The following is a 15,401-nucleotide window of genomic DNA, read 5'->3' on the forward strand; positions in this document are numbered from 1 at the left end:
TTCAAATATCCTAATACAAAATTACATTCAGTAAAACTTACAGTATATGATGTAGCCTATGCTGAGGATACTTTTTTTTTTTTTAAACAAGGTTTTCACCTTTGGGACGATATCTTCAGTGCATTTTCACAACAACTGCCCATATTTATTACAACTATTGTGAACGTTGACTTACCTGGCTTAACTAACTGCTAAGTAGTTATGAATGGCAAATGTCTATACATTTCTTGAAATAAAATAATATAGGTCATAATACAATACTGGTCAGTATTATCTGCAAGTTAAAGTTCTTCAGATTCACAACTTTTCTAATATCATTGTCAAATGAGAAAAATAGTGATTTTTGGTGTTTTGGTAGCATGGGAAAATGATAATTGTGCCTTTTTCAAAATGCAATTTCAATCATAAATGGATGATCTCATATTCCTTTCCTATAATAAGGCCCAGATATAATTTAGCATTTACATTTTTATATATATTTCAACTGTGGGCATGTGATTTCGGATCAGTATTGTGTTTTGACCCTTTATTAAATATTTAATGAAGTAAATATTTAACATTTTACAATAAGGTTGTATTTTTTAACATTATTTAATGCATTCGCTACCATGAATTAATAGTAAACAATATCGTTTTCATCATTAATTAATGTTTGTTAACCTTTCTTTATGCCAATACAGTTATTTCTGTTAGTTCATGGTGCATTAACTAATAGACTAATAGTTAGTAGAGCCAACATTTGATTAAAAAAATATATTAGTAAATGTTGAAATTAACATAAACTTAGATTAATAAATGATATGGAAGTATTGTTCATGTTAGCTTATGCTTAACTATTGTTAACAAATGCAACTTTATTGTAAAGTGTTAACATAATATCCTATAAAAAAGTTGATACATAAATATGTAGTTTAATTTTCATACCTTTATACAGTATAATGCATTACATATCCAAACATGATGGAGAGTCATTTGGCAAGACTTTTATATGCCGATGATGTCAAATCATATCAGCTGGACTCTGACATATTTAGCTTACAGTCCCTCTTTGATTTCATGCCAACAAATGAAGTGATTTATATTTGGTCAATCAAAAAGAGGCCAGCAATGCTCCTGTTTCTTCTCAGGTTAAAGTTAGGTCACTGTTAACTTTTGTTTTATTTATTTCACATTATAATCTAATTACAGTAGTTTATCATAGTAACTTGGCTACATAAGCCTAGTAGCATATCCAAAAGGCTGATACTGTGTCGGGCGTTCCTGCTGTGTCCTCAGAACAGCTAAGCTAAGGAACAGTGTGGTCACCCATGCAAAAATACCCAGAGTGCATTAGGGTTACTGCAGCATCCTCTGTACTCCAGAGATGCTCACAGTATGCTGTGCATAACAGCAACTGTACAAACTCTCCAACAACACACAGTTTATGAATCAGAAAATGTTGAGAGGTTGCTTGATCCTACTTTTTTCTAATTTATCCTCTCCTCTTATTTTTTTCCCTTTCCTTTTTTACCATCTCCTCCCCTTTACTTGCTCCGCTTCTTTCTTTCCCCACCCTCATTTTTTTAATCTCCCCTATTCCCTCTCCTTCTCAACTCCCCTTTTCCCAATCTCTTATTACAACTCCCTTTTTTCCACTCTTCACATATCCATCACAACTTCTGTTTTCCTCTTGTCTTGTCCCAATCCAACTTACTTTATCTGATTTTTCCTTATTCTCTCAATCCATCGCAACTCCCCCTTTCTACTATTTTCCTCTCCAATCATGCCAAAACAACACCCATTTTCCATGCTTTCCCGATTCTCTCAATCCATCACAACAACTTTTTTCACCCTTGTCCTCTCCTCTTATCCCAACCCGCCTTTTTCCTCTCATCCCAACTCCCCTATTTCTACTCTTTCCCTATCCTCTTCCTATCGCTTTTTTATCTACTCTTTTCTCTCCTTTTCCCAACCTATCTCCCCCTTTTCAAACTTTTCCACTACTCTGAATCCATCACAACTCCCCCTTTCCCATTCTTTCCCTATCCTCTCAATCCACCACAACAAACTTTTTACCACTCTTGTCCTCTCCTCTCATCCCAACTCCCTTTTTCCACTCTTTTCCTCTCCTCTTATTCCATCACAACTCCCCCTTTTCACTTTTTTCCTCTTCTCTCATCCTAACACAACCCCCTTTTCCATTTTTTCCCGATACTCTCAATCCATCACAACAAACTTTTTACCACTCTTGTCCTCTCCTCTCATCCCAACTCCCTTTTTCAACTCTTTTCCTCTCCTCTTATTCCATCACAACTCTCCTTTTTCACTCTTTTTCTCTTCTCTCATCCCAACACAACCCCCTTTTCCATTCTTTCCCGATCCTCTCAATCCATCACAACTTTTTACCACTTTTGTCCTCTCCCCTCATTCCAACCCAACTCCCTTTTTCCACTTTTTCCCTATCCTTTCAATCCATCACAACTTCCCTTTTCCTCTCATCCCAACTCCTCTTTTCCACTCTTTCCATATCCTCTCAATACATCACTACTGCCCTTTTCCACACTTTTCCTTTCTTCTCATCCCAACTCAACTCCCCTTTTCCACGCTTTCCCTATCCTCTCAATCCATCACAACTCCCCTTTTCCACCCTTTCCCTATCCTCTCAATCCATCACTACTGCCCTTTTCCACACTTTTCCTTTCTTCTCATCCCAACCCTAACTCCCCTTTTCCAATATTTCCCTATCCTCTCACTCCTTTCTCCCCTTCTCCTTGTTCTCCTTCCCCACTTTTCCCCATCCCTCCACCCCGCACAGGTTTCCCGGCAACGGCATATGGTCCGGTGGCGGCAGCAGTGGCAGCAGCGCGTGGCTCAGGTAGGGGGGCCCGTGGAAGAGGCGGCTACGCAGCATACCCTCAGAGCACAGGGCCAGGTAAACGCTCTGGCCGTAGATCTGTGTGCTGCTGCTCTCTACATGCTGCTCTTAACTCTAGCCGCCTCTGTCCTCTCTCTCTTACACATACACACACACATAAACACACACATTCTGTAGTTAAAGGGAAAGGGTACGACTTAAGGTTCCTGCCAGCTTCCCCTCCTTTCCGTTGTAGATGTGATTTATGGCGCTGGCAGAAGTTGCCCCCTGGCTGATGGTCCGAGACCAGTTTTCCCCCGTTTTTCTTTATTTAGTTAATGTCAGAATTATGGTTGGTAGAACCGGTAACAGATCAGGGCGCATGGTGCGACTTCTGCTCACGCGACGTCAAAGCATTTGTTTCGCTAACATCCCTCCCTCCAACACAACACCACACGCACACACACTTCCACGGTTGAGACTTTTCATTTCTCATGGTTTGTGGAGTGCTCACATTTAATCGCCGGCGCTCTGGGTTGTTAATGCCTTCCCGTGTCATTCGGACAAACTTTATTCGCCTTTGACTAGAAAACACAGACTCTGCACATTAAATAGTTCCCAGTTGCTCGCTTATTCCGGCACGGCTATTGATCTGGAGGCCGGATAGCTTAATCTATCAATCTGACTTTGTCTTTAAGACACAAGGATACTTAAATAAATAAACAGCAGGGAGGAACAGCCCTTGGCCTTCTCACTGACGCCTGGCCTTTAGCACGATGGGAAATGATGGCTTTGCCTAATTGGCCATCAGAAAGTGGGGCCGAGTGTATACGCGACGTGATCTACGCACACACACATTCACACGGAGATAAACAGACAGTGATGCACAGTGCTGTCACAAACACACATGAAGTATTTGCTTTATAGCACTATTAACTTTACGATTACAATCCTACAGACAATTATTTTACAGACTAGACTTTCCAAAGCTATAGATCATGGGTTTGAGGGTTCGTTGGTACTGTATGATGATAACCAATAAAATGCATGCCATGATCACACTGTAAGTTACTTGGATAAAATCACACACACTGTAAGGATAAAATCGTCTGACAAATGCATTTAAATGTAAATGTTGCTCAGCTGGTAAAGTATTGTGTTATGGGTTTGATATACGCATGAGCATAAAATATTTTATAGCAAGTCAAATAAAAATGTCCCCCAAATGCATAAATGTAAATTGAATATAAAAATGTATATATTGTAAATGGAGCTCAAAACGTTATTTACTTTATGAATAATTTTTTCAAATTAAACATCTGGCGTCCCTAACAGGATCTTATTTACAGTATAACTTTATTTAGCTATGTAAGTAAATACACACATGCATGCATTTACTACGTATTTTGACTCTCTTGCGCACACACATACACACATGGAGTTGAGTTCACTACATTGACACCTGCACTTCAGCAGACAGCTATCCACCCCAGTGTAATTGGCAGACAGGCGTAAAAGTGGCTCGGCTCACGGTTTGAAGGAACGCAGTCGACAGAGCGTGAGCCAATCAGTCATGCCTCTCCACCCAATCAGACATGTTTGATTCTGATTAGCACTCGGCTAAAGAAACCAACTTAGCCTGAAAATAAAACAGCTCTCTGCATCTCGTTTCTGTTTAATGTGTGTGAATTATGGCAAGCTTGTTTGCAGGAGACTCTGAGCTTGAAATGAGAGCTACATGAGAAATCCCAGGCAGTGCTCACGTTTTTAGACTCGTAAACAGCTTGTTGTCATAGTTGTCAGAGGAGTCATCCTAGGTGTTGGCATTATAACGTTTATAAATGTGACTTTTAGATCTTGTACGAAAGATCTAAAGTGCAGTAGGGCTACATTATAAACTTTAAAGGCCTGGCTCATGAATATTAATTAGGTGAGGACTATTGTTTGAATATTAACTTTGGTGAACAGCCTGAAGTATAGTCTGTTTTATGTGTATGCAAGCATACGCGCATGATGTACGAGCATAGTTCTATTTGTTTACGTGTACACATTTAGGACCTTCTCTGGTCCTAAGAAATGTACCCGACCCAAAATGATCCGAATTACATTTTACCCGAACCCGAGGAGTACCGCCAGACACACGATATTGCAAGCGCTCTGGACAAATAGAGGAGGGGTTGGAAAAGGACTTGATGCACACACGAGAGATAGTTTGGGTCTTCACGGGTCCGTTCGGTAAAACACATGCATTTTAAATTAACCGAGACCCGATGCCGCTAATATTATACCCGACTCGTGTCTGATACACCCGTGAAACTTTTAGACCCGAACCCGCTGGGGTCTCGGGTCGGACCTCTGGTTTCCAGAGCTAAATGGACCCGTGAAGACCTCTAGTACACAGACGTTGATGCTTACCCATTGTAAGAAAATGCGATGCATCTCCTGGGCTACATACAAAATTTTCCTGTATGCGCATACATGACCTACACGTACAAAGTCTCTCAAATTTGTATTATTGTTTTGGTCAGTTTTCACGTAGCTCAGTTGGTAGAGCATAGTGTTAGCAGTGCAAAGGTCATTTGTTCGATTCCCAGGGTGCAAACACCCTGATTAACAAAATACCTTAGATATTTACCTTAGATAAAAGTGTCTGGGTCAACAACGTGACGTTAATTAGTTTGTGTCCGTATGGTCCAATTAAATGTAAAAGGGTTAAAATTTCAAAATAAATTTATAGATTACTTGCATACATTCTCTTTTTTGAGGACCAAGTCTAAAATTTCTGCTTTTATTTCATTTTGAAAGAATATTTGGGGGATAATTGCAAAAATGTCAATGTGGTGTAACCGGTCTGTGTCAATTGATGTTAGTAGTATTTTTTTAAATGAAAATATAAATATATTCATAAAAAAGTGGAATAAAATATAATAATCTAGTTTAGTGTAATATGATTTTTTTCCATAAATATTTACATCAACTGTCAAAGATTATTTAGTAAACATAGCTGTTTTTGCATATGTCCGGACAAATATTACCAAAACACGTTAAAATTTACATTTAGTAATAACTAATAAAATGATATATAAAAAAAATTACGATTATGCTTTCATGCCATTAAGGTGGATAAAATATAAAATATTTCTCATCCTTTTGCACGATTGGCGGTTTCACCATTTGACATTTTCAGGTCCATTCAGTCTTAACTTTCATAAAAATTGTGCAAATGTAATTTTTTATTGCATAAAATTAACCTAAATACACCATGTGCATTGAAAAACCTGATGCATGCTTTTAAAACAAGTTTTATTTAAGATTTTAGAATTTTTCATCTTGCCAAACCGTTTTCGTCAATGACCCGTCTACCAAATGCATAAATGCATGTAAATTATTTGAATTATATTGTGTTTTTGGTGAGGAAACTTTTTTGGACCATTGAAGCAGGTTTATTAGTAGCGAATTGAGCAGCCCACTGTAGTTATTTCACTACCCTTTCAACCCCCCCACCACGGTTGGCGTCTTGAGCTGATGGTGCACTTGCACTCTTTTGTGACTGATGGAGTCACTTCATGGCTGCATTGTGACAGAAGTGAGAAAGCCATCGAGACAGAGCACTGACATTTAAGTTTGACCTTTTCCCAGAACCTCATCATCTATTACCCAACTGATCTCCATTACGCAGCACAATTTATACACCCCTGCCGCGCGTGCATTTGCTGCTAGGCGGAGGATGAGATGTGTTTGCGTGCCGACTGTCAGTCAGTTAACTCCTGCGCAAACCTGCCGGCAAGGGTACGAGAAAGTCAGAGGCTCCGGTCTGACAGACGAGCTGTCGCGCTCCGGGGCTCCAGAATACGGTGTGTTGATGTAGCGAAGTGGTGACGTTACGGGCGGCCTTGCAGATTATCTTCACCTCAGTTCATAATCTCCGTCAATCACCCGAGGGCTGTTACTCTTTCTCCACCTGCTCTTGATCTAATATTATAATGCGGTTATTTAAAGTCTGACGATTCACAGAGCTGAGTCATCCAGAGAAGCTTCGTTTTATGGTTATTTATCGGCGATAATGTCATAAAGTAAATGACACACACACACATACTTTAGCTAAGATAAACGGTTTGTGTAATGTGAACGGTCAGAGATGGGTTGCTGACATCGACGCCATGATAGGTGTGGTCTCTCTATCTCAGTTTGACCTGTTAAATACATCGTCTTTGGATAGCAATTGAGAAGCTCAAATGCGAAAGCCGCTTAACGCCACATCCGTCAAAAATCGATGCTATGTTCATCAAATAGCTTTTTACCAGCATCGGGTCATTCAGAAAATCACACTTTGCTATAAGTGGTCTATAGTTTTATAATGTTAAACCTACAGTACAAACTTGCCCCTGTTTATGTGTTGGTCTGCAGTGAGGTGTTGGACCTAAAGGTCATGTTTCTCTCTTTTTACACTTATACGAGAAGTTGGTCGTGTACCTTACTCTTATCTTTTTTCCTCTCAAAGATATACTGTGTCCTCTTTTATGTTGCAGTATTTTATATCATCCCCCTTTTTTATTATATATTTTTATGATATCATATAGTGCAACCTACTGTGCTGTACTTTTGTTATTTCAGTCTTTATTCCTCCCACCACAAGTAGCCTATATTTTCTTCTTTTGCCTTTTTTTATTTATATTTTCATTCTTAACCGTTCTTTTCTTCTGCCTCCTCCTGGACCCATTTGTATCTTTTAGTCGAATGCAGTAGTTTACCTAAATGATGGGTTGAGCAGAAATAGTCTGTAGACTGTTATGGGAAAACGTGCAACATTGGTACATATGTTTTAATATTAACAGCAGAAATGGGAACAATTCTATTGTATCTTGCGCTGGGATCTTGGATACAATTTTTTTTTTTAACCTCCTTAGGCCGAGCTTTGGTTTTCCTTTTTTTCTGATTTCTTCCAGCTTTTTTGGGGTTAGGAAGAACCAATAAATATAATACCAAATATTTTTCTTTGAAAATGAAGCAGTGTCATTGTCCACGTTTGTGTACAACAGGTTCCAGTTACACAGAATTAAGTATTATGACGCAAACAACTAAAAAATGTGATGTCAATATCATAAGATATGTGGACATCTAGGTCTTAGGAGGTTAAAGCTGCAGTCCTTTACTCTGGCCTCTATATCGCCATCTCTAATTGAAATATTTGTTTGTGGAGTAATGTTATGTGTGTGCGCTACTCTGCGCGGATGAATCTGAAGTCTGTTATCACCGCATCAGGGCAGATCTGTCATTATACATCCACCTGACAGAAGTACATCCTAGTACAGCCTCATCCTAAAACGACCAATCTAAACATGTATTAGTTTTCTATTTTCACCCATCCACTCGACGTATGTGTGCAATTAGGCCTATGGGAAACACTGAAGTGAAGTAATATACTGTATCTGCCACTTTTGTTCTGACTAAATGATAATGCAGGTAAAATGAGACCCGCAAAGTGGTTCAGAGGAAGCTGTCTTTGCTCCAGTGTTTAATCTCTTTCAACATTTGAAAAGATGATCGTCTTTTGAAACTTTACAGATTAAGCACACCACCATCTAGATGGCACGTTTAAACTCTAAGCAACTGTTTTCTAAACAAGTTACACACTGATAGCCGAAGCACATACTGCAACAAAAAATGCCTTGTTTAGTATTTTTGTCTTGATTTCAGTACAAATATCAAAAGATTCTTAAAGGAATAGTCTACCCTTTTGCCATATTAAACTATGTTATTATCTCAACTTAGATGAATTAATACATATCTATCTTTTTTCAATGCGTGCACTGTACAGCGCGTCGTGAATGTGTTAGCATTTAGCCTAGCCCCATTCATTCCTATGGTTCCAAACAGGGAAGCCACCAAACACTTCCGTGTTTCCCCTATTTAAAGACTGTTACATGAAGAGTTATACCAGTAAGTATGGTGCCACAAAAGAAAACTTTTTTTTTGGTACCATAGGAATGAATGGGTCTAGGCTAAATGGTAACACATTTACAATGCGCTGTACAGTGCACGCATTGAAAAAAGAAAGATATGTATTGATTTGTCTAAGTTGAGGTAATAACATAGTTTAATATGGCAAAAGAGTAGACTATTTCTTTAAATCAAGATGTTTTTTTCTTGATGAGCAAATGACCTAAGAAAATAAGTGTAGTTTTAAGACTAAATGTATCAAATTTAAGTGAATTTTTGGATAAAACAAGCAAAAAAATCTGCCAATGGGGTAAGCAAAAAATCGTGAAAATTTTTCTTAAACACTAAAATCAGGAAATAATTGCTTACCCCATTGGCAGATTTTTTTGCATGTTTTATGCAAAAAATCACTTAAATTAAAAAATGTTGGTCTAAAAACTAGACTTATTTTCTTGGTTCATTCTATTCCTTAAAAAGCATCTTAATAATTTTAGATATTTTTACTGAAAACAAGACAAAATACTATTTTTTCTTGAAAATCATTTTTTTGCAGTGCACCCCTTCATTCACTGCAAAAAATGACATTCTTACTTAGTATTTTTGTCTTGTTTTCAGTAAAAAATATCTAAAAATTCTTAAATGAAGATGCTTTTTTGCAAATATGAAAATAAGTCTAGTTTATAGACAAAAAATATACAATTCAAGTAAATTTAAACTTAAAACAATTAACAATATCTCCAGTGGGGTGAGAAAAAAATAAGTTTTCTTTTTTCTTAAATCTTTAATTTAAGCAAAATTTTCTCAACCCATTGGCAGAAAATGTTTCTTGTTTTAAGCACAAATTCACTTAAATAGTTTTTGTCTAAAATCTAGATTTATTTTCTTAGGTCATTTTGCTCATCAAGATAATACATCTTGATTTAAGAATTTTCAAATATTTCTGCTGAAAACAAGACAAAAATGCTAAGTAAGAAAGTCATTTTTTTGCAGTGTTTATACCAGGGGTCTCCAACCTTTTTGTGAGCAAGGGCTATCACAATTGAAAAAACAATCTGGAGGGATACTTTTTGATATAGTCTACTCAAAACATTTTTATTTTATTTTACTTGTTGATATGTTTTATTATTGTTTAAAATGTTAACATACGTAAATCAAGCCTAGCTAATATGAAAAAGATGTAATAAATAAATATTACAATTGAGACTATTAATAGAATGTGCTTTGGCGGGCACTTCACACAGGACCCCTGATTTATACCCATTAAGCTTAATTATACTCTTATCAGAAGAAGTCTGTAACGGTATCTGACTTATTGTGACTTGATTGACATTATGGCATTACCCCATGTCCTTTTTGGCGAATGAGAAAGATGACTCACAGGAGATGCAAAACCTGACACTGCACATCCCACAAAAGCACATCCTAAAAATGTAAACCTGACAACCTCAGCACCTCTGCTCATCCGGGTCCCAGGGACGATGTGCCGCTTGAGGCTCTGGGGAGGGACTCTGTCCTTCCTTCTCGCAGTCTCTTCATCTACGGTGAGGCTAAAGTACACTGCGTGTGTGTGTAAGTTAGAGAAGCAGGCAGCACAGAGAACCTGTGTCACTCTCCATTAGCGGTCGTATCCTGATTGACAGCCACTGGACTGCAGCTGTGGGCTTCATTCGCTGCGGTCTCCTCAGGCCGCAGGTGCAATCTAGGCCAGTCCGTCTCTGCGGTGCTAGCCGCACATGCTGCAAATATGAAACGCACTTCATACTTGTCTGTCACGGCCGTGATGAAGACAGATGTGTGTTTTCGCCGTCTGGCGGCCGGACAGCCGCGACTCAGATCTTTCAAGAAGCGAAAGCTCGGCCTGAAACCATCAGGATTTTTCACCTGTCGCGTGCGTATAGACAATGAAATGCAGCTCTAGCTAGAAGGGACGTGTAGTAATGATAATTACTCTAATATATGACTAGAAAAGACCATATTTGAATTGAAAACGACGCTCTCCGGAGGTGGAAAAGGTGCTTGTAATTCTTTAAAGATGACATAGGTGGAAATTAGGTAGCTAATTGTGGATGTTCGGAAATTTCAAACCTAATTCAGAGTCGCGTTTGACAAGTTTATTGACAGCGTCGTAAAGGATTTGTTGGAGGGAAGAGTGCTGCAGATTTGATTCAAGTGGAGAGAGATGGTAGAGATTGAGAGGTTGGGAGATAAAACATAATGTGTGTGAGTATGGAATTGCAGGGTCAGTGCTTTTTATGGAAAGTCGTCTGCGTTTTTGTCGGATTCCCTTTTTCCGTTCTCTGCGCTACTGACATTTCTGCCTGGAGTAGATGATTGTGTGAAAAGCTATTTCTAAGGCAGACCGTGGTCCTTGAGCTTTTTTTAAAAAGTGTTTGAAAGTCACATTGCGAAATGTCAGCTTTTCCATCGTCCCCCCTATGAAAAGATTTGGTAAATGGCAGTATTTCGCTAACATCAGCAGGCTAATTGTGGTAATAGACTGCTGACAGGTCAGGTGTGAGACGTTTCCGACTGCGCAGAGCCTGATCCACACAGTGGAAAGCGGATAATTTTATTCCCACCTTCGGACTGTACACGCTGTTAAATTGCAATGCAAACACATTTTCTTGTTCTTTACACTTTTCTGCCCGAAGAAACCGAATTTTGTGCCAGTGTCACACATATCTCATCTCGAGAACTTCCTAGAATGATTTGTTTTTTCAATGAAGGTTATCTGAAGTTGGGAGTAAATTAAACTAAGATTGCACTAGAGTTGGCAAATTGCTCTCAAAACCTAAATGACCTAAATCTAAATGAAGTCTTGATCTCAGAAAGCTTATTAAATTTCTTTTTATTATTGTTTTTGCTGTTTTGGGTTATTTTTTGTTTTAGTTTGTTTGCCCAGAAGAACATCTTAGTCGAGATTTTAGCTCCTAGCTAGGTGTTAGCCAAGTTAGGATGACTGCTTAAAGGAAAAGTTTACCTAAAAATAAAAATTCTAGTATTATTTACTCACCTTAATGTTGTTTAAAACCTGTATGAGTTTCTTCATTTTGTTGAACACAGAAGAAGATATTTTGATAATGGATGTTAAGCACATGGTTAATGGTGCCCATTGACTTCCATAGTATTTCCTACTTTGGAAGTCAATGAGTACCGTCAAGTGTTGTTACCATCATTAATCAAAATATCTTCTTTATTATTCAAAACACACAGGTTTTAAACAACATTAAGATGAGTAAATAATGACAGAATTTTCGTTTTTGGATTTTGGTTGTTTTTGGATTTCTTTACAGTACAGTGGTACCATCCAGAGGGCATTTACATGTACTGTTTGTTTTGTTAATTAAACAGTGATTCAATACCAAAACTATCAGTTTCATAGGTGTAATTTTTAGTGTGTTGTTTAAAGTGCACCTATTTTATTGCTAAAAACGTTTTTTTTTTTTTTGTATTTGGTATGATACAATGTGTTTACGTGGTTTATGGTAAAAAACACATTATTTTCAACATACCGTACATTTTTGTAGCTCCAGATATACTGCTTTCCTTAAATGCTCTGATTTTGTACGGTCCTTGATTGGTCTGCTAATCTGTACGTTGCGATTGGCCTGAATACTTCAAAAATGTGACGCTCCTTACCATGTTTCGCTCACAATGCAATGCTAACAGTAGTTAGCTTACAGGCTGAGTCCGAAGCGGGAGGAATTATGATAATGTTGGTCTTGTCTACGTCACCAATCCCAGGTAGTAAACTGTTGCCTACAATCCGTGTGTTTGTTGTAGTCCAAGAAAAGAGATTTACGTTGGAGATGTATCGTTTACTTTGGGTTTTGTACCTTTTGCATATCGTTAACATGTACTAATACACACTTACACACAAAAGGAAATGTAAAATCGTGAATCGGACGATAGGTGCTCTTTAACAGTAACAAAACATAAATATTGCATATCATATTTTGCACTCAATGGTCCAAAATAGCCCCCTATACCCACGTTCAATATTTCTCTACATTAGTTGACTAATAGAGATGGCAGGTGCCGTCTTGTGTCCAGATGCGGGAGATCATTTGCCACGCACCTGACAGTGAAGGGGTAGCGGCTAGCCCTTAAGTGCACAGTGGTTGTACACTCGTCATTGTTGTGCATTATGGGATTAAATAATTTCGGATACCACTACAAAATGGCTGTCCCCTTAAATAGTGCGCTGTTTAAGGGTATAGGGGGCTGTTTCGGACACAGGCAAGGTATGTAAGATTTCTAAATTCGTAGCATTATTTCATATGGTTAATTAAAGGTGCAGTGTGTAAATTTTAGCAGCATCTAGTGGTGAGGTTGTGAATTGCAACCAATGGCTCACCCTCGCTTTTGAAACACATAGAGAAGCTACGGTAGCTGCCATGGACAATCACGTCATTGTCGGAGACAACTTTGTCCCACAGTTTGTCCTTTAAAGGCTTCGGTAGAAACATGGTGGCACAATATGGCGACTTCCATGTAAGGGGACCCTCTGTGTGTGTAGATAAAACGTCTCACTCTAAGGGAATAAACACATAACGGTTTATAATGAAAGGTCTTTATACACCCCTGATAATATAGTTTTATATATTATTTTGTATTTCTGTCAAGAGATCCTTCTAAAAAGGACACACTGCACCTTTAAACGGCTGAATTTTTGGGTTACATTTTATTATGTGTATCAAGCTTAATTTTGTCAATTTTTTATCTTATTTCTGTCTGAAATGATGCGACCAGTACAGTACATCGCAACTGGAAAAAAGAAAACCATCCTTCAATGCTGTGTGACAAAATGACAAATTGCTGCTCTCTGTTCACAAAACAGCTGATAAAAGAGCCCTTTTATTTACGTATTCATGTAGTTATCTGTTTCTTGATGGTGTTCTGACGGTTATTATGTATAATAACAAAAAACTGAAGGGGAGCAACCAGTGCTTTCATCTAAGCAACATCACTGAAGCACCCAGATGGGCTTTGTAATGGTGCGCTTGACGGCCTTCCAGAGTGCATCCATTCTGAGTTCAACCACACACACGGCGCTCCACCGTCCCTCCCCGTACTGGGGGGTCTGGGCCGGGTGCAGATGTTGCCCAGACAAAGGCGCATCTGGATGACCTACTCCCAGCTGTTCAGACACGACCTCTGAGTGTGTTCGAAGCCCCCTGCGGCACGCACAGAGGCGTAATGATGAATAGACAAGGTGCTGGCGTACGCCCATCTCGAACAAGTGCTTCACGTTTCTACAAACTATTCATCAAGTCGGTGGAAGTGAGTTTGCGCATCTATCACCTGTCAACGAATCCGCACGCTCCCCCCACCCCAAACCTGCCATTATAGGGTAATTAGATTTCTCTTTGAGTGAAGGGGTACCCATCACAGAGTTCGGTATATGTTTTTGTGGGAAAGCAAAGAGCTTTTGATTTTGTTCGACTGCGGGGTTGCGGTTTACAGAATTATTCATACGAAAAAACGTGGCTATTAATGGAAGAACACACATATGCTTTTCAGCATCCTCGCTCCGTCGCAAAGTTATTCACCGGGGCATAAAACATGAGTGCTATTCTCAAAGTGATTGGCAGTGTAAAACATTGTGGAGGAGCCATTATTGTGGCAACTTTTCATGTTTAAAAACGCCAGTGTTTAATTTAGCTCCACTTTTTTTCTCGTTCCACACTTCCACTCGGTCAAAGTGAATCATTTGCATGCGCTCGGAGAAGAGAATTAGCCGGCGAAGGTAATCAAGCAGTCCTATTCCGCCAGATGGCTTTCTCTATAGATGGTAAATGGGCGCTTTTTAACTGCGTTTTATTTGGTGTTTCTGCTTCAGATAGGATGTGATCTACCTGGATAATAAACATAATTTCTGCAGGCTGTTATTAGGTAAGACCTTTCCTGCCACCACATTAAAACGAACAGCTTTCATGTCTAATTTGCTATGTCAATGCAAACAAAGAATCCAGGTGTGTTTGTTGTAAGCGCCGTAATGTGTCGTAGTTTGCATCCCGTGGTGAAATTAGGTGGAATATTTATGCAGATTGCGGCAGGACCGGAGCATTGTCGTGCGTGGCGGGCCGGCGAGCGTTAGACAAAAGGGACGTCCCCGCAACCCCCCTCCGCCTCCACTTGGCGGGGATGACGCAGGCCACGCTGCTCGCGCCTGTAAAAGGTCTTCATTTGTTTGTTGTTAAAGATCTAATTAGGAGGAACGAGGGGAAACGGGATGGAATGGCAGCTCGTCTAATTAAGAGGCGCATCCAGGGTTCCCTTTGAACCTCAAGGACGCCCATCTATTAGACGGACCCATCAAAAATGGATTCAGCCTAAGTGCATAAATTCTGGTTGCTTTCTTTAAATGATTAAAGATGTGTGCGCTGGAGTGGGCTTTCCTCTCCTCTAAGACAGCTGAAACACTTCAGATGCTGAGCATACCTCCGGCAGTTCCTTCATTTTTGCGCAGTTAGTGGGAAAGTGTTCGACCGTCGGGATGCATCCGTGATTTATTTGCGTTCGGGAATGTAGGTACTGGCAGGAGAGGGTTTTCCCGTTCATTTATCGTAAGCATCTTTTTAAAGCTTTTCACACTAAAGTAGGTTTCTTCTTTCGTGCATTACCA

At 39.1% G+C, this 15,401-nt stretch overlaps 1 protein-coding gene across 17 annotated transcripts in view; it reads left to right on the forward strand.

Annotated features, from left to right (window-relative positions):
* msi2b (musashi RNA-binding protein 2b) overlaps window positions 1–15,401 on the forward strand; it is a 318,932-nt gene that overhangs the window by 277,464 nt on the left and 26,067 nt on the right. For 9 of the 17 annotated variants that reach the window (XM_065280891.1, XM_065280890.1, XM_065280889.1 and 6 more), the window contains exon 11: window positions 2,795–2,911. The exons of 2 other annotated variants lie outside the window; for them this stretch is intronic. In XM_065280891.1, the coding sequence (XP_065136963.1) occupies window positions 2,795–2,911 (117 nt within the window). The remainder of the gene's footprint in view (window positions 1–2,794; window positions 2,912–15,401) is intronic. 6 more of the 17 variants (XM_065280894.1, XM_065280893.1, XM_065280902.1 and 3 more) reach the window with 1 other exon arrangement.

The sequence above is a fragment of the Paramisgurnus dabryanus genome, chromosome 8 (genome assembly GCF_030506205.2).
Source record: "Paramisgurnus dabryanus chromosome 8, PD_genome_1.1, whole genome shotgun sequence".
NCBI lineage: Eukaryota > Metazoa > Chordata > Actinopteri > Cypriniformes > Cobitidae > Paramisgurnus > Paramisgurnus dabryanus.